This window comes from Desmodus rotundus, chromosome 4 (genome assembly GCF_022682495.2).
Source record: "Desmodus rotundus isolate HL8 chromosome 4, HLdesRot8A.1, whole genome shotgun sequence".
In the NCBI taxonomy this organism is placed as follows: Eukaryota; Metazoa; Chordata; class Mammalia; order Chiroptera; family Phyllostomidae; genus Desmodus; species Desmodus rotundus.
In genome coordinates, this window is record NC_071390.1 from 28,409,931 (window position 1) to 28,429,433 (window position 19,503).

At 39.1% G+C, this 19,503-nt stretch overlaps 1 protein-coding gene across 8 annotated transcripts in view; it reads left to right on the forward strand.

Annotated features, from left to right (window-relative positions):
• Positions 1–19,503, forward strand: part of CPEB3 (cytoplasmic polyadenylation element binding protein 3) — a 176,665-nt gene that overhangs the window by 12,443 nt on the left and 144,719 nt on the right. For 2 of the 8 annotated variants that reach the window (XM_053922456.2, XM_045197777.3), the window contains exons 1-2: positions 12,036–12,262; positions 12,475–13,490. In XM_053922456.2, coding sequence (XP_053778431.1) covers positions 12,486–13,490 — 1,005 coding nt within the window. In that variant the 5' untranslated portion in view covers positions 12,036–12,262; positions 12,475–12,485. Of the gene's footprint in view, positions 1–9,505; positions 9,629–12,035; positions 12,263–12,474; positions 13,491–19,503 lie in introns of those variants that run through there. The other 6 variants (XM_045197776.3, XM_071221218.1, XM_053922457.1 and 3 more) reach the window with 4 other exon arrangements.

A 19,503-nucleotide genomic window follows, 5' to 3' on the forward strand; every position in this document is an offset into this window, starting at 1 on the left:
CACTGGACTCCTTGGCCAGCCTGTTGGTATATTGTATAATCTGCAAAAGTGAACATGAAGGGCCCTGTCTACGTTGTCTGTCCACTGCACAGGACTGTTAACAAAAAGTGAGATAATAAAGGTAAAGGAGTTTAGTAAAGTAAAATCCTCTCTGTGAATGTAAGGCATGGGTATTACACAAATGCCACTTGGTTTCAAATAGTAGGATCCAAGGGCTTCCTGGGTAGACACACTGACCACTGATTGCCCTTCCATTTGTTTTGATGATCCCTGGGACTCAATGTATACAGCACCTATTAATTACTGGCAGTTAAAGCAGAGATTGTGGCAAAAAAGGTTGTTTTTTTTTTTTTTACCATTTTCAGGCCTGAACCAGCCTTGCTTTCTAGAATCCTGAAGATTAAATGCATTTCTTTTGATGATTTATCATCTTCAAGAGAATCATGCTGTTTTAGAATGTTCTGGAGTGGGACTGGGTCTTGCCCATTGGTGGAATTTGGAACCCTTTGGCTAGAGCTTATCTCTGGTTTTCAGGCAAAAGTCATTATATAAAAGCTTTGTGTCAATGGGAGAAGGAAAAGTTGCTGAACCACAGTTTGCCCTCTTTTCACACCTTTGAAGCCCAAGCTGTCTCCTGGGCTGTATGGATCAAATAGGACAGGAGGACCTCCTTTTATGAGTCACTAACCAAAAGACAGCTGCACAGTCAGACAAACCTGAAATTAGGTCCTAGTTCTGACACTACCTTGTGTAGGTAAATCACCTTTCTAAGTTTTCATTTTGTCATTTGGACTTACAGACAATAATAGTATTTACCTCATAAATTTATTACATAGATTAAGTGAATATTTGCAAAGCACTTAGCATTGTATCTAGCACACAGTATATGCTTCATAATTGTAGTTCTTATCACTAAGTTTCCTGCCAGATATTCAACCAGATCTACGGAAGTACAAAAGCATAAGTTGTAATGCCTTCTCTCAAGAAGCTTAGTGTTGTAGTTGAAGAATTAACATAATTGTACCAGAAAAGGTAAATAGAAATGTAAAGCAATAAATGTGTGGTACAGATAGATGCTATTGTCAGGAACTGGTGTTTGAACTAGGATCTGCAGAAAGGTGAGGTTAGGATAACAGAGTGGTTGAGAAGGGCATTCCATTTGAGATCTGTAACAGCAAGGCTCAGGACCATCAGTAGTCCAGCTTGTCTGGAGAAGTGGCAATAATGCCATCTGTGAACATAGATTGGTATTAAAGGGGAGAGCCCTAACTACTAAATACTAGGGTAAACCTTTGACTTTTGCCCCATAGATAATGATGAGGGACATGATGAAACTTGCACATGGAAATGTCCAGTAGACAGTTGGACAGCTGTTTGGAAAATGCTCAAAACTGTAGCTAAAACTTTGGGGATGGAAGTTGAAAGTGTGAAAGCTGGTGATATCTCTAAGGCCAGCTCTTTGAGAGGTGCTTGTTGATTCCAATTTGATGAGGGCAACTTTTAAACAGCATTTAAAGTGAAATGGTGAAACTGTTGGGGGATTTGGAGAACAACTTAAGCCATTAACTCAGTAGCATTTGCTTATCTGAAGTCTTCTGAAAGAACACCTGGTCTTCGAGAATAATTTTTAAATGAACTGAAAATATAAATGGCAGTTATTACGGGAGGAGAAGAAATGACCCATATAAAGCTTAACTATATTTTCTGAAATCATTCTGCAATCTTTGAAGTCTCCAGAGGGTTCTTGTTACTGAGTTATCATAACAACAGTAGGAAAATGAGTAAGCTATCATTGACTAAAGGGTAGTATGTTGTATCAAAAAGTTTGTAAAGGAGGGGACATTCTGGTAAGGGGACTCATTTTACCTTTGGATTAAAACTGAAAATAGTGTGGAGCGCCTTTTTAAAGAGTATAACTTTAGTTTATAAGTACACAAATTTTGATGCATAGAACTTTTTTATGTAAAAATACATGATCTGAGCATTATTCAGACCCAAGATGAACACAGATATAGGAAATATACATGAATACTTTTTCATTTTTTAAATTGAAATATAGTTGACATAAGTACTATATTACAACAGGATCACCACAGTAAGTCTAGGTAAGATCAGTCATCACACAGTTATAATTTTTTTCTTGTGATGAGAACTGTTAAGGTCTACCCTCATAGCAACTTTTAAATATACAATGTAGTATTATTAACTATAGACACTACTCTGTATGCTACATCTTCGTGACTTGTTTTATAACTAGAAGTTTGTATGCTTTGACCACCTTCATAAACATTAGGTTTTAAAATAGAATTAATTACAATTGAAGTCTACAAACATAGGGAACATAGATGAAGCTATTTATCTTTTTTCTCAAATAGAATACACACGTACACATTTGCATGTCATAATTTGAAATGGAATCTCTAGCTAGTAAACATAGACTATAAGTATTTAAATTTACCTTCACTAGATTGAGCAAGACAAACAAGCAGAAAACCTCATAGACAGACAACTATATGATCATTACCAGAGGGAACTGGGGGCAGGGGAACCAGGAGAGGGTAAAGGAGAGATGAGTGGTGATGGAAAGAAACATGACTTGGGGTGGTGAAGACACAGTACAATACACAGATGATGTGTTATAGAATTGTACACCTGAGACCTATGGAATTTTAGTAACCAATGTAACCCCAATAAATTCAATAAAAAACTAAAAACAGATAAATTTACCTTCACTATTTCATTATCATAGGAAGGTAAGATGAAGAAGACTGACAAAGTATTAACTAGGATGCTGAAAGGGACTTAACCTTATTTGGCCTATCAAGAGAGTAGAGATGTTTTTCTGCATTATGTTGTTATCAGAATAGTAATATGTTATTCTTTACTATATACACTATTCATACATTGTTTTCATGTTAGAAGTTCAGTTCTCAAGGAAGTATATAGTGCTGCAATCTTTCTTAAATAATTTGTTAATATGTATCTAAAGCCTTAATGTTATGCCTTTCAACCAAGTAATATTTTTCTTTAGAAATATGGCTTAAGGAAACACTCAGTTTGGAAAACAGTGGAAATTTGTAAACAAATGTCCTTCAACATAAGAAAGAGTAAGTTAATTGCACCAAAATTAATATTTTGTATGGAATATCTTCATTAAACATCAAATATATTGTCATTAAACATAGGTATGGCAAGAGTATGTCTCTTCATCTAATGTTAAAGGTGTGCTCTCAGCCTCTATAAATTGAGGTAAAAGATACTTTGTTCTTTGATCTGGTCAACAAACTTTTATCTTTATGTTTCAGGCCCAGAGCCTGGGTTACAAATATGAATATAGTCCTAATCCCAAAGCTATTCTAGGAAAGATATGTAAACAGATAATTACACTAAAGTATGAAGAATGTTGCGATAGAGGTATGTGTGTGTTACAGAGATATATGAAGGAGGGAATGAGCAGTTCTGCTCACATGGTCAGGGAAAGCGTCGAAGAGGTGACATTTTGACTGGGTTCCCATGGGTGGGTAGACTAGATTATCAGGACATAGAAAGGTTATTTCAGGCAGAAGGAAATGTGCAGCGGCATTAAAGTAGAAGAACATGGTCCATTTACGGACCTGTAGTAGGGATAGTTGGGGAGAAAAATAGGAGATTAACTTTGTGTTTTATCCTCTTGGCAAGGAGAAGGTAATTAAGAGTTTCAGGAAGCCCTGGCCGGGTGTCTCAGCTGGTTAGAGCGTTGTCTTGATGCATCAAGGCTGCAGGTTCCATCTCTGGTCAGGGCACACACAAGAAGCAGCCGATGAATGCATACGTAAGTGGAACAACAAATCGATATTTCTCTCTCTCTTTCTCCCCTCCCTCCCTTCCTCTCTTTCTTTAAAATTAATAAATAAAAAAATTAAAAAAAGTTTTAGGAAGGGACATAACATGGTAAAAATTGTGTTTCAATGATTACTTAGTCTTTAGTATGGAAGCCACATTTGGAAGGGTCCTAGATGGGAGATATTAGGATATTACTGCCATAATTTAGGTGAAGTATTGTATCAGCTGTGAATAAAGAGGAGGAGGATGTCAATCAGAAATTTAGGAGGCAGAATTAATAAGTTTTAGGGACCAGTTGGACTTGTACCTCAGTGAGGGAGAAGGGAAGGGACAAAGTCATGTTGAGATTCCCAACTTGAGTGACTAGATGGATGGTGGCATTATTAAATAAGATGAAGATAAGTAAGCCAGGAATAAAGGCAGAAGCACATTTGTGGGAGAAGAGGTGCTGTAGGACCCTTAGCTAGAGAAGTTATTAGTTATATAGTGGTTTGGAGTTTAGCAAAAAGATTTGGTCTGGTAACCTAGGTAGCGATGAACTTAATTTCTTGGCTGATGAACATAACATTGCCTAGGGAGAGTGTAGAATTAGGAGAACCCTGGGAGAAGCTGTATTTATGGCCAGGAGACTGAGAAGAAACTTTAGAAGAACCAGGAAAGCAGTGTCGTCAAGGAAAATGGAATCCTGTTCTGTTTTCTACTGCTGTGTAACAAATTACCACAAGCTTAATGGCTTGAAACAGCATTCATTTATTAAATTACAGTTCTGTAGGTAAGAAGTCTGGTACAACATGAGTGGGTTCTCTGTTCAGGGTTTCAAATCCATTTTCAAGCTCATTCTTATTGACAGAATTGCAATTATAGGACTAAGGATACTGTTTTCCTTCTAGCCTGGAATCTTGGAGGACCATCTTATAAATCTGCTTGCTACAAGTGTTTTATGAAGGATGAATTGCAAATAAAATTGAGAACTGAAAAATGTCAGTTGGTCATTTGTAACTTTAGTAAGATCAGTAGCAAGAGGAATTATAGCAGGATAGTAGAGGGAGAAGCCAGATGCAGTAAGTTTGGTAGTTAACTACAAGTAAGAAGATAGAACTAGGATTTAGAGGTTTCTTTCAAACAGCTTGTCTGGAATGGAAAGGAGAAATTTGGAAATAATTAATGAACTAGGTCTCAAGGAAACGAGGCAGAATATGCTTTAGACTACAGATGGAGGGATTAATTGTGGATCTGTATGGGAACTCAGCTTCCTCTGAGACAGGAAGAAAGGAAATGTGGATGGGGGAAACATAAATTTGTAAGGGGGAACTTGGTGGTAGGCAGCTGAGAAATTGAGGACATTGTTGCCACATAGCCTCAGTTTTCTCTTAGAAGTTAGAGACAAGGTCAAAAATGTAGGTGAGGTTTTGGAGTCGCCACTTTGTGGCTAGGAGGACTTTGGTACGATTGTTGAATGAATGAACTCAAAACTAATGGACAGAGGCAAGAAACTTAAAAACCCCTACCTGGCTCACCTTGCTCCCTTTTTGCTCCCTTTCTCTTTCCTTTCTCTTGTTCTGTTCTCAAACTTAGTCTGATTTAGAATTGCTGAGCAAGTCCTCACTCAGAGGATATAGACTTTCTGCTTGTAAATTACTTTAGACTTTAATAATCTAAAATCTTTCTAGGTGACCTCGGGGATGTCTGATTTGCCATAGTTAACTAAAATTATTCCCGTCCCTCCAGTCTTTGAGGGCTTTGAAGTCAAGGGACTTACTTCATCTTTGCATGTAGTAGTACCTCTAGCACAGTCCTGGCACATAGGGAGCCCTCAGTTTATTTCTCTAGCTTAGGTGATCCAGATGGATTTAATGGGAGTATAACAAAAATGCAGAAAAGGGCGTTAATTGTGTTGTTTTCTAAATTTCCAAAGTAAACACACCTGTGTAACAGCATCCAGTTTGAGAAAGAGTGTATCACTATCTTACCAGCATCACTGTAATCCCCTTTCATGTTCCCTGCCAATCATTATTTTTCTGCAAAGGTAACCCCTGTGGTGACTTCTAAATCCGGTAAATTAGTTTTATTAGAACTTTTTGTAAATCGAATCTTATAGTACATGTTCTTGTGTGTTTGGCCTCTTTCACTCTGCTTTGTACTCATGCATTGTCTTCATGTTCTATGGAGTTCGAGTCTATTCATTATCTTTGCCTTATGATATTCCATTATATAAATCTATCACAAATTTACTTATGCATTCTATTGTAGATGGGTATTTGGGTCATTTTCACGTTTGGGCTATTATGAATAATGAGCTTTGACCATGTCTTTTGGTGACTATGCTTGCATTTCTATTGGGTGTAGGTCTAGATGTGGGATTACTGGGTCATGAGGTGTGTGAATGTGGGCTTTAGAAGATCCTGCAATATAGTTTTGTGTAGTTATGATAAATTATGCTTCCACCAGCAGAGTTTGAGAATGAGTTGCTCCCACATCCTTGTTAATGTGTGGTATTGTCTGCCTTTTCCAAATTTAGCCATTCTGGTTTTATTTTGTACTTCTTTGATGATTAGTTAGGTAAAGTACTTTTTATATGCTCTTTGGCTCTTTGGATATCTTTCACTGAAGTCTCTTGTCCATTTTTTTTTAAGGATGTCCACTGTTATTTATAAGAGCCCTTTATATATTCTGATTACGAGTCTTTTGTTGAAAAAAAATATTGCATATATTTCTCCCATTCTGTGAATTTTCACTCCTATTCTGGCTTTTGGTAAACAATTATTTTTAATTTGTTTTATTTTTCCTTTATGGTTATTGCTTTTGTCACCTGTTAAAGAAATTGATGCCTGCTCTAATGTCATGAAAACATTCTCCTATGTTCTTTTTTCAAGTTGATTTTTTAGACAGAGGAAAAGGGAGAGAGAGAAACATTAATTCGCTATTCCACTAATTTATGCGTTTGTTGATTCTTGTATGTGCCCTGACCAGGGATTGAACCCACAACCTTGGTGTATAGGGATGGCACTCTCAGCAACTGAGCTACCCAACCAGGGCTCTCCTATGTTCTTTTAAAGACTTTATTGTTTACCTTTCATATTTAGACTCACAATCCATCTGAATTGATTTCTGTGTATCGTCTGGCAAGGGCGAAGGTCTCTGTTTTGCCACTAAGTTTACTGCAATATTCTTTACTGAAAAGACCATTCTTCTACTAGTGCAGTGCTACTGTTTTCATAAATCTGGTGACCACATATATGTGGATGTTTCTGGACTTTTTATTTTATTCCATTTGTCTATTTTCTTATCCTTGTGCCAATAGCTACACAGTCTAATTACTATAGCTTTATGATAGGTTTTGATATCTGGTAGTGTAAAGTCTTGTAGATTTATTTTTTGCCACCTAGATTGCTTTGGCATTCTTGGCCCTTTGCATATAAACATACTTTTAATTCAACAAGTGTTTGTTGTATACCTATTTATTTTGTACTAGGCATAGTGATAGATGTTGAGAATGTAGCTGTCCACAGGATAGCCTGGTCCTTTCCTTATAGGTGGGCAAGTCATTCACATGGAGTGAAATGAGAAAAGGGCCCAGGTATAGTCCTGAAGAACTCACTCTTTAAAGTCAGTTAGCAAAGAAGACTGAGAGACAGAGAGACCCCAATGTGAGAAAATCAAGAAAGGACAACATGAAGGAAGTCAAGGGAAGAAGGTATACCCAGAAAAGTGTGCTCAGTTATGTCGAGGTCGCTACAAAGTCAAGCAAGATACAGCCCGACTAAACATCTGTTGGACTTAGCTCTTTGTGGCTGCTGTGAACTTAATGATGCAGTTTCTGTGGAGGGGTTGGGTGTTATCTTTATTAGATTGTAAGTTCTTAGGTGGGAACAAAGTTCTCTGTTTAATTAGTATGTAGTGAATGTTATTTCATGGTGATAATCAAATGATCTTCACACTGCTGAACATCATAAGGGCCAAGATGTTCTATTTTATACCAACCCCCTTCATATTTATTCTTGCAGCTGATGAAAAAGTAATTGCACCTCTAAATGGAGAATAATTTAATACCTACTCAAACCTTGGCTGTTTTAGATAATTGAAAACTATATATATTTTTCTTTTCTTTATATTTAAAAGATTTTCTTTTATTTATGTTAGAGACAGGGGAAGGGAGGGAGAGAGGGAGAGAAACATCTAGGTGCATTGATTGGTTGCTTCTCACATGCCCTTAACCAGGGATCTGGCCTGCAACCCAGGCATGTGCTGTGACCTGGAATTGAACCAGTGACCTTTTGGTTTGTGGAACAACGCCCAACCCACTGGGTCACACCAGTCAGGGCCTATATTTCTTTAGAAATTAAAAAAAAAAATACATTTATTGATTTTGAGAGGGATGGAGGGAGAGGGGGAGAGAGAGAGATGTGAGAGCAAAACATTGATCTGTTGCCTCTCCTAAGTGCCCCAACCAAGGATCAAACCCACAACCTAGGTATGTGCTCTGACCAGAAATTGAACCTGCAGCATTTTGGTGCATGGCATGATGCTCCAACAAACCAAGCCACACTAGCCAGGGCTTAAAAACTATATTTCATCCAGTCATTCACTTAGTCATTAAGCAAGCATATATGGAGCAACCACAAACTACCCAGGAGTTAAAAGCATTGTGCTAGAGATGTAAGCAGAGAAGGAAAGGAAGGAAACCTAGAAAGTTGTATTTGACCCATGTATATTTCAGTGAGCTAACTCTGCAATCTGATTTTATATTTTTCCATAACTATTCAAAGAGGGGTATATGCTTAAGCTTTGTGGCCTGAAGGCAAAATTTCAGAAATTGCTTCCTTTCTGGTTAAATAAAAAATGGGATTTTAGTAAAGAAGTGCTTGGTTCCCCCCCATTGGGGGGGGCGGCGGACTTGTATAATTTACTGTTTGCTTGGTCTTTATTTGTACTTGGCATTTATGTTTGAGTCATTTTTATTTTAGATCTGAGTGCTCATTTTAGGGAAGGAAGATAGAAATTAGTTTATTTTCAAATACAGTAAAATTACATTAAGTGTGGGCAGTGCTAATTTTTTATTGTCATTCAACAAGGGTTAGGAATCAAAGTTTATTTTTCTCCATTGTACAAAGTATTAGTAGAACTGCACTTAGGGTCAAATGGATTAATAAATGCCCAAGTAAACTAATGTGTGACTGAAACTTACTTTGACCTGAACTCCAAGGTTAATATCACTTTTAATATGAAGATATTTTTCATTCTATAATGTTAAAAATGTTTCTTTTACGTATAGTCAGATTTTAAGTATTTATCTTTGCCTATTAGTCCTGCTCCTTTTCTTATTCCTTCTCACCCCAATCTCTTTTGCCTGATCTGGTTCCTATTGCTGGTTATCTAGTCATTACCATTCTAATACCATTTAAGGTAGCTCTGCTGGGTTTATTTATTTTGAGCCCTACAGTACAGTTTCTCTTTTAACCTGGCTTTTTAAATCAACTTGATAAACCATTTTTATTTTTCCTCTTTTTCATTTCAACTACTCGTGATTTGGATTGGTTAGGAATATATGATGTAAACCGGGTACAACCTCTTCCCCCTGGAATCAGTATTTACGAGGCTTCCTCCTTTGCTGGCTGAACGTGCTTAAGTCAGGCAGAGTACCTTGTGAAGGACTTCAGCCCCCACAGTTCCCTGTTTGCGCATGCCCTCTCGTCTTACAGTTGTCAAAGTGCTTTTGCCAGAGCGGTCACATAATCAACCTGAAAGAAGAAAATAAATACTGTACACTTTTAAATTTTATCGATCCTTAAAAACTGGACACTCAAAGGTAACTGCTACTAAGAATTTGTTACTTGAGATTGGGTGATTGCATGTAAAGGAAGATCTATTGTGTGTGCGGTGGGGGGAGGGGAAGGAGATATCTATTTCTCTGACTTTGCTATAAATAAGAAAAAAAAAGAAAACAAACAAACAATAAAAACCCCAACCCAAACAAACAAACTATAAAAACAGTCACTGAAATACGGTGCATATTAACTTTATAAATATTATCTTAATCTATTGCTTATCTTTTGTTTAAAGGGTCTTGTTTACTAAAGATGGGCTTGACCTTGACAGAGTGAATTTATGCAGAAAGTGAAATTTATATCTTTAAGGAGTGTTGAGAAAAGAAATGGATGGTCATGGTATGATAAAAATTTTTAAATTCAATGAATATATTAATATTAATTACAGCCTTTATAAAATATTCTGAGCCCAGCTTACTTTTTGGTTTTTTGCTATAGTACAGCATTATTTTTTTCCACCAGGAGTGTGTAGTTTACACTGAAGGCATTAACAAAAAGCATTTTTACAAGCCTGGGAAAAGCTGAACGATATTGAAATTAGAACAAATGCATATTTCAGCCATGATGATATGGCTATTGTAAAGCTAATTCTAGCCCCCTGGAAGTGTCTGAAATCTCAGATTATAATGGTTTACTGCAGCACTGCTTAAACCAAGTATGAAAATGTCTTTCTATCACCATTTCCTTCGGCAGCAATAGAACTTTGTATTGTGAATCCCAGCTTCACTTACATCTTTGTGTCATATTTTTCAATACTGATCAAAGCATTGTTTTAGACCAAGAGAACTGAGGGACATAAAATCTTAAGTAGATTTTATTGGGAGTAGCAGGCGATTTATGATGTATGTCATATTGGGTTGGGTTTTGGGCGGGGGGAGGAGATAGGGAAGAAAGGAGTAGAAAAGAGAGTAAGGTAGCTGTGAAGCATTTCTTTGAGTCCACTATTTTATGTATGAAACTTTAAAATGAAAGGTTAACTATTTTTTCTTTTAAAATCACAGTTGATATACAATATATTAGTTTCAACTGTATGACCCCATGATTAGACATAACCATTTAAAAGATAAACTTTAATAAAATAGAACTACTTTTAATCCTATTTCTTAGTCTGACATAATTTTGCTTAATAGTTAAGAGCATTAGCACCACCGTTTTTCAATACATTTATTTTACAGTTGTTATTATGAGGATGTCCAAAGACAGACCTTCTGAGTGTATTTGAATGCCCTTTCACAGGTGTCCTGAGAAAGATGCTTCTCTGTATCTGAGTTAGGTAACTGCATTAAATATATTAATAAGTTTGTTGCAATTATACTGAATCATCGTCTAAAAGTAATTATATGTTTGGTCATATGCTTCTTTAACATTTCAAAATACTTGTTTTCAGGGGGTCTCAGCACTGTAATATTAATATATTTAATACAAGTGACATATTCTAAGGGATAGTGATAACTGTGTGTATGGAAATCTGGTATTGAGTGATTACTATTTTCATCTCTGAATGAGAAAACAGGCAGTAGGCAGAGGTGAATATAGTCCTTCTATGCGAAATGGAAAATACCATACACTCCTTATATGGCTAAATGAAGCAGTGATGGCAATGTACTATAATTACAATGTATGAGAATTTGGAACTTTGTACTCTGCTATTTTTAACACTTTTGCTAGCATATGGTAATTCAGGGTCTTCAAACCATGATCTTTCACTGTTAATACTAGTGATGAGAGCATTCTAAATTTGCCTAAGTCTTGTGACCAAGGCAGCAGCAGGAGGATTTAAAAATGAAAATCTGGCAACTCCAGGATTATCTTTACTTTCTACTTAAATCTCAAAAGGATATCTTTTACTTTTTTTCCTATATTTTTGAAGAAGGATTTTTAAAAAGCCCCACCCCATCTCACACTCAGAGTCTGTGAGTTTCTCTCCCTCTCTTTCTTCCTCTTTCTCTTCCTCTCTCTCTGACCTCGAATCCAGCCAGAACATTTCTCCAGTCTGCAGATTCTCAGGCTCCTGTTGAGACCCGAACCACTGAGATGCCAAAAATCTCTTATGTGGCAGAACTGGAGACAGAAAAACCCCAATCTTAGAGAGTAACAGGCAGCAAGCACTTCCAAACGTTTCGGTATATTTTTACCTCTTTAAAAACAGTGGGTTTTTTTCCTGTCTCCTAACAAAATGGAGTAGCTGCAGCTACTGGGAGCCCAGAGAATGATTGTGCAGCTGAGTCCTCCTCCTAACAAATGCCAAGGATTTCCTCCCTCGTGGTTCGCTGCTGCTAAATGAAACAATTATCAACGCTAGAAGGCAGTTTGCTAATCAAGAGGGATAAGACTGCTGTTTCTTTTAAAGTGCCATAACTGAGCAGGGGGAAGAAAGGGTCGTGTGCGGTGTCTTTTTAACCTTGCTGAAGGACGCAGCAGTATTTATTGACGTATGCAAATAACGAGGGGAGGGTGGTGCTTGGGAAAAAACAGGAACCAGAATCAGTTTCTCATTGCAGGGTGAACGCTCTTAGTTCCGGTGAAGGGAAAAGAGACGTGGCGAAATTGCTGTCTTTCTGTCTTATAAGCACATCTCTCACTAATACAGGAAAGGAACCAAGACATCAGAAAGGGTGAAGACGCTCTCACAGTATTTTTAGAGATCTTGCGCGAGCCCTCCCACCCCAACCCGACCTGTTCTTCTAAATGGGAGATTATGGATTTGCATTGCAATTGGCTAGTAGCAGAGGCACTGGATTTTCGCAAGTAAAACACCCACCCGCTTCAGCGAGGGGCATTAACGATCACATTGACAATAACGCGTCTCTCTTTTCTCCCGTTTCAGCTGCGCAAACCATGCAGGATGATTTACTGATGGACAAAAGCAAAACCCAGCCCCAGCCCCAGCAGCAGCAGCAGCGGCAGCAGCAGCAGCAGCCCCAGTCCGAGCCCAGCGCAGCTGAAACCCCGTCCACGCCCCTCTCCTCAGAGACCCCCAAGCCGGAGGACAGCAGCGCCGTGCCGGCCCTTAGCCCAGCCGCCGTCCCGCCGGCCCCCAACTGCCCCGACAAGATGCAGATGGAATCGCCGCTCCTGCCGGGCTTGAGTTTCCACCAGCCCCCTCAGCAGCAGCCACCGCCACAGGATCCCGGGGCACCCGGTGCGTCGCTGTCGCCGTCCTTCGGCAGCACCTGGTCCACGGGCACCACGAATGCGGTGGAGGACAGCTTCTTCCAGGGGATCACCCCAGTCAATGGGACCATGCTCTTCCAGAACTTCCCGCACCATGTCAACCCAGTCTTCGGAGGCACCTTCTCCCCGCAGATTGGCCTGGCGCAGACCCAGCACCACCAGCAGCCGCCTCCGCCTGCGCCGCAGCCCGCGCAGCCCGCGCAGCCCCCACAGGCGCAGCCTCCGCAGCAGCGTCGCTCGCCAGCCAGCCCCAGCCAAGCGCCCTATGCGCAGAGGAGCGCCCCCACGGCTTACGGCCACCAGCCCATCATGACTAGCAAGCCGTCCTCGTCCTCGGCTGCAGCAGCCGCCGCGGCCGCTGCTGCTGCCTCGTCAGCCTCCTCCAGCTGGAACACGCACCAGAGCGTGAATGCTGCCTGGAGTGCGCCTTCCAACCCCTGGGGCGGCCTGCAGGCGGGCCGGGACCCTCGCCGGGCGGTCGGCGTGGGTGTGGGCGTGGGCGTCGGGGTGCCTTCACCGCTCAACCCTATTTCGCCACTCAAAAAGCCCTTCTCCAGCAATGTGATCGCGCCGCCCAAGTTCCCTCGCGCAGCCCCGCTCACCTCCAAATCCTGGATGGAGGATAACGCATTCCGGACCGATAATGGTAACAATCTGTTGCCATTTCAGGTAATGCTCCAATGCATCTGTACACGCCTTCCTCCTACCCTGCTTCCTTTTCCCCTTCTTCCCGGCCTTTTAATCGTCTACTGATTATTTTGTTCTTCAAAAGGACGATGTCGAGTACCCCTGCCCCCTTCCAAAGCTTCCAGTTTACTGGGGCTATTCTACTCCCATGCACCGTGGTGGGGGAACATTGTGACTGCTCAAAGATGCGTGTTTATGCACCGTGACAAGGTAGAAAAGGGCCATTTTCTTTTGCTTTTTCCTTCACCATGCTTGTGTTTCTTATATTTACCTTCTTTGACAAGGAAAACTGCAAGGTGTGTCGAGGTGCCTGCATCGTCCCAGGACGAGTAGAATGAGATTCCTGTCATTTTAAGTAGCTACCCATTTCAGGTTGTGCAATTTCGGGCTCAGGGTGCCTGCAGGAAACCATCCACTCTTAAACCACCCAGGTCCTACTCTTGAAGAGGTTAACAGCCCCTGAGTAGTGCTATTTCAGACAGTTGCATACGCTCAATTAAACTAATGTGAACACAAGTGTTTATGTCTTGCTAAGGTGCTGGCATCATTAATAGCAATCAGCATATTGCTCCTGCCGGGAAAATTATGAGTGAGATTCCAATAGCCACCGGAACTCTATCTGGGAACGAGATGGAAGAGTGGAAATTATAGGGGTAACTCCTCCTATGTTACCTAGAAGAAGGACTTAGAAAATTTTTTTTCCAGAAGAAAGAGACAATAGGACGCGACCTTCAGAGCCATATTGCAATGGAGTCTATTTGCTAGCTAGCACTGAAATATTTAAAGCTGCAGTGTCCTTCAGTTGGGTTATTTAAGAAGACAATGCAGATCAATTACACCATTTGAAACTGGGCAAAGTGAAAGTCTTGCAACTTTAATGAAAAATGAGCTTTGTGTTTTGGTGTTAAATGCCAATGAAAAACCCAGGAAGTGCCCCAGACAAAAAGGTTGAATGGAGTGTCCTTATTCTGTTCTTGCTTTCTGAACCCCCACATTGGTTGGCAGTGTCCTGAACATCTTGAGTTGGGAAGGGGTGGTGAGGGTGACTGTTCACTGGGGGCTTCTTTTCTCAGGCAAACATTTATCCTTCACTTATAAACTGATTTGGCCATAAGCTTCTAGGCTCAGTTAAAAAAGAAAAGAGAGGTGAGCTTGGATGAGACCCAGTTTGAGTGGTCAAGGAAATGAAAAAAATCCTTTAAGCATTGCCGAAAAATGGCAGAATCATCATTTGACAAGGTAGTTTAAACCATCAGGTGCAGTTGGAGCCTTCATTTTATTGCTGTTTACTCTCAGATGTAATGTTTGGGTGGTTCCCATTCCTGAAGGAGGAGATAAGGTTATTGAGAAGCACATGATTCTCTAGGCTAGAGGAAGGAGTTTTAATCTTGACAGTACAAGGGGGTCCATGAAACCCATAAATTGTGTGTATGAAAGTTTTTAATGAGAGGATTTTAAGTTTACACAGACTCCTTCAGGAATGGAAGATTTTAATAGGTTTATTTTTGCCATTCTGAAGTTTGTGAATTTTTCTTTAAAAAATGAAGAGGCACTGAAAGATGAGATCAGTTTGGTAGATAAAGGAAAAATACACTTTCTGGAATTTCTCTATGCACTTATTTTTTGGAGGAGGGAGGTTGGACAGGGAGGCTGCATTTGGTAGGAGAGCTCCTCTTTTTCTAAAAGCTGTCCGCTTTTTCATAATATTCTTTTTATAATAGGCCATCTTTTATTTTGATGCTCCCAACCCAGGTTAAGTCTTAGAGGATACCTCAAATCTCATAGGGAGGTTTAGGAGTTGAGAGCTGATGATGTAGACATCAGTTATCTTTTTATAGGAGTTGAATTTGAACTGGCTTTTGATTAATTATCTCTGGAAATGGGGTCTGAGGAGAGATTAAATCCATAAAAGTTACCCCCAAACAGATATTGACAAATAGTGTGTTGTTAGCCGGCCACTTACCAGCAATGCTAATGATAGCCAGATGGATGGGATTGAGTTTGGTCTCTTGTGTTTTCATTCCCATGGTACCATGGAATAGCAAAGATGGCCAAAAGATTTGTAGAAGAGATTTGATTTAAAATTGATCTTTATATATTTGACCACAGAAAGAATTACATGGACTTATGTCTCGCTTTGCTTTCTTAAAATGGAGCTTCTGGGTTTTAAACCAATATTAGAACCAGAGTAGGAGTAACTTGTATATATTTTGGCTTGGAATATTATCAGACTTGATTTGTGTTGATAAGTATATCAAGTATGTTTGAAAAACCACCTTGAGTCTTGTGTAGAGACATTTACATATTTGTGCATTTGTTTAAATCATTTTTCTACAAAAGTGAGAAAATATCTTAAATAGTCCTGATGACTTTTTAAAAAATTGGTTTATTTTGACAAATAAGATTTTTCTTTAAATTGAAGAGTTTATTTCATAGAATACCAAATTTGTTATTTTATTTTACAGACTCTTTGAGCTAAAAGGGGCTTTCAACAGTGATCTACTATAATGTATCTTAATATTTTTTAAAAATTCACGCTGCCCCTACTCCTCGTTTCCCAATGCTGCTTCACTTCCTTTTGCCAAACACAAAAGATTTTTTGTTTGAGCTTTTAATTCTGTGGTTTATATTGTAAAAGCATTAACTGTATTCAAATGTGGTTTTTCAAACCACACATGCTTCCTTACCCCCTTGTCTTAATTCTAACAAAGTAGCAAAGTTGATTGGTTCCCTGGGTTGTGGTGGCTGTTTCCTTAGGGATTACCTGTATCTAAAAGCCCCTTCCTTCCTTCCTTCCACTTTTTTATTGAATTTATTGGGATAACATTGGTTAATACAATTATATAGGTTTCAGGTGTACAGCTCTATAATACATCATCTGTATATTGTATTGTCTGTTCACCACCTCAAGTCAAGCCACTTCCTTTCTATAAATAAGGAAACAGATCCCGAGAGGTAGAATAACATAACTCAAGTCCTAGAGCTTTGGCCAATTTTGTTGATATAAGCTTAACTTCCCTGTTGCAGTAGTGCTGTTCAGTACAATTCATTTGAAGTCAGGTTCTTTTTGGATTTCATTTAAAGAGACTTAGTTATGGAACTTTCTAGTGAGGTTCTCTACCTGGCTGATACCTCATAGTGATGGTATACCTCCCACCAGCAGACCTCAAGAACACTGAGGCACTCCACCGAGGGAATTGTACAGTGCGTCATTCCACATTTATGTAAGACAGAGAAACTTAGCCGTGTAAAAGGACTAGAGGAGAGATGCTTTCTGTATGTAATACATTGGGTTAAATGCCAGTGTTACCCAGTGAAGTTTAGAAGGCATTTTTAAGAGCACCTATTCCACCAGTCTGCTCATTTTCCAGAGGAGGAAATAAAGTCCCAGTATGGGAAATGACTTGCCCAAGTTCAGGTGAATAGTTGCTGTCCGAAGCAGACTTCAGAAGGCAGATTGCCTAGGTTTTGTAATCTTGAGCAAATTATGTATAATTGTTGACCTTCAATTTTGTCATCTGTAAAGTGGAAATAATAATTCCTTGCTTCATCTGTATTCAAATGAAAAACTGCACATAAAGGGCTTAGCACAGTGCTTGGCCTGTAATAAAGTACCATAGAAATGTTGGGTTATGATTATTGTTACTGTAGTGGTGACTCGAGGGTCTGCATGATCTTATCACAGTATGGATTACTGTCGTTTTTTCCTACAGTGCAATCTGAATAACCCCAAATTTCTATGTCATGTCATTTAGTCTTTTTTTTTCTGTCTGAAGGTGTGTCCTCTGGTTACTATAACAAGTGGTAAGACACCATTTATATATGGGCCTGGTGCAGGCCTGTGCTAAGCACTTGACATATAGTTTTTCATTGGAACTTCTTTGAGGTAAAGGACTATTATTTTCATTATACTAGCAGCCGACAACTGGCAGAATTGGGATCTGAACCAAGGCAGTCTGCCTCCAGAGCCGGGGGAGGCATATAATATTTTGGCTATGATACCTCTTGGACTTCAGTTAACTGTGCATTGTAGAAGCAGGAGACTCAACTGAACCTGTACTTGACCTTATGATATACCCTGGCAGTTGTGTCATAAAAAAATTTGTATTTATAGAAATGGAGGAAGAAAAATAAAGTGCCCATACATATACCACTACTTGGATTCAACAGTAGCCAATATTTTCCTCTATTTACTTATTTAGTTAATTCACATATTTTTGAATACTTTTGGAAAAAAAGATTCAAGTTATATTCTGCTATCTGTTTGCATCTCTGCCTTTATCTCTCCCCTTTTCCCACACCCCAAATAGAAAGTAACTATATACATTTTATACTTTGTGGCATAAGTCTAGTTAAATATAATTTAGTGTTAACTTGTTGGGATTGTTCAAAACAGGAAGAAATTCCTTATACGATGAATTCATGGGATTATAAATATGCCTATAATAAATTTTGTGGGAACATTGTCCATGTTCCCTCTTTTAAAATACCTTTTCTGGAAGTAATAGAAATTATCTAGCTTATGCTTGCTTTGAATAAGGATTGTATGACCTAGATTTAAAACTAGAGAATGTTCTGTAGTTGGTTTCTTAACTACTGCTTTAATGCAAAGCCACTAAAGTCCACCCACCCCTACATACAGTTTCAGAACATATTATTGAATGTTTAATATGAATGCCAGCAAAGTCACATTATCTGTATTCTGTCGGGGGAAAAAAAGGTTGGTTTGGAAATATTAGAAAGTTTTTTATGTATGCTACTGAAAACATTAATAATATAAACTGTGTACTTCAAAATTACATGTTGAAAATTAGTTAACTTTAAACTTTTTTTGACCTTGCAGTAATTTGATACAAAAGTGCTCTCTCAGAAATGTAATGTTTTTAGTTATTTTCTAAGACAATTTTCTACTTAAATAGCTTTCTCCATTGGCTAGCCTATTTTTCTGTCTTTCAAGGCGTAATACTTGTCCATTTGGAACTTGACACTGCCCAGGTGGTTTTTTGTAGTGTTTTGTTCTGCTAGTGTCAGAAAGATAAGTATAGCCACAGCCTTGTTGGCTACAGTATGGTCAGTCTGACCAAGCTGTGTGCATTTCACAGAGGAAAGAGATGGGATGAACAGGGTAGTGGGCCACACAGGACACTTGGAGTAAGGAAGACACTCCTTCAAGGTTGAAGTCTCAGCTCTGTCGCTGCTGGTTGGGGTCAAGTCATTTACCCAATGGTCCTTTTTCCCAGTCTGTAAACGTGCAGAGAGAGAGCTTATCTTCTGGGTTTGCTTTATAAGAGAATGTGTACAAAGTGTTCAGAAAAAGTAGCTACTGTTACGGCTCTTAGATGCTTGCTTAACTACTGGTAATTACAATTGTCCCTCAGTATCCATGCGGAATTGGTTCCAAGACCCCCTGTGGATACCAAAATCTGAAGATGCTCAAGTCCTTTACGTAAAATGGTGTAGAACAAAGCATACAGTTGGCCCTCCACATCCACTGATTCCAAAACGCAGGTAGAAAATACCATTTTCAGTCCTCGGATGAATCTGCAGTTGTAAAATCTGTGGATACACAGGGCCAACTGTATAGTCAGTTAGAGTTAAAGGGAGGAAATATTGTTGATAATAGTCCAGAGTTAAACACTAGTTCATGACATCTGGAAGTGGAGAGGTGCTAGAAAGATGTGTCCAGCAGGGTTGGAAGAGCAATGAAAGGCTCTTTGTGTGTTGTGGTGACTGTTCTAGAAAGCCATTCAGACACTCTGAGGGTTAACCAGGAGTATAGACTTGTGTCGTGAGGATGGTGTACATGTGTAACTACCTGCTGTTTCTTATGGCTGACTCACCAATGCAAGTATAAGAATTTTCTTTGCTCTGTGAATATTTTTATTAGTGGTGGGAGAAATGCTTCAACTCTTAATTTCCTGAATGCTGCAAGTGTTGATTTTGGTAGTTGTGAATCTACAATGTCTGTAATTTGAAGCTGCCTATTATAACTTCC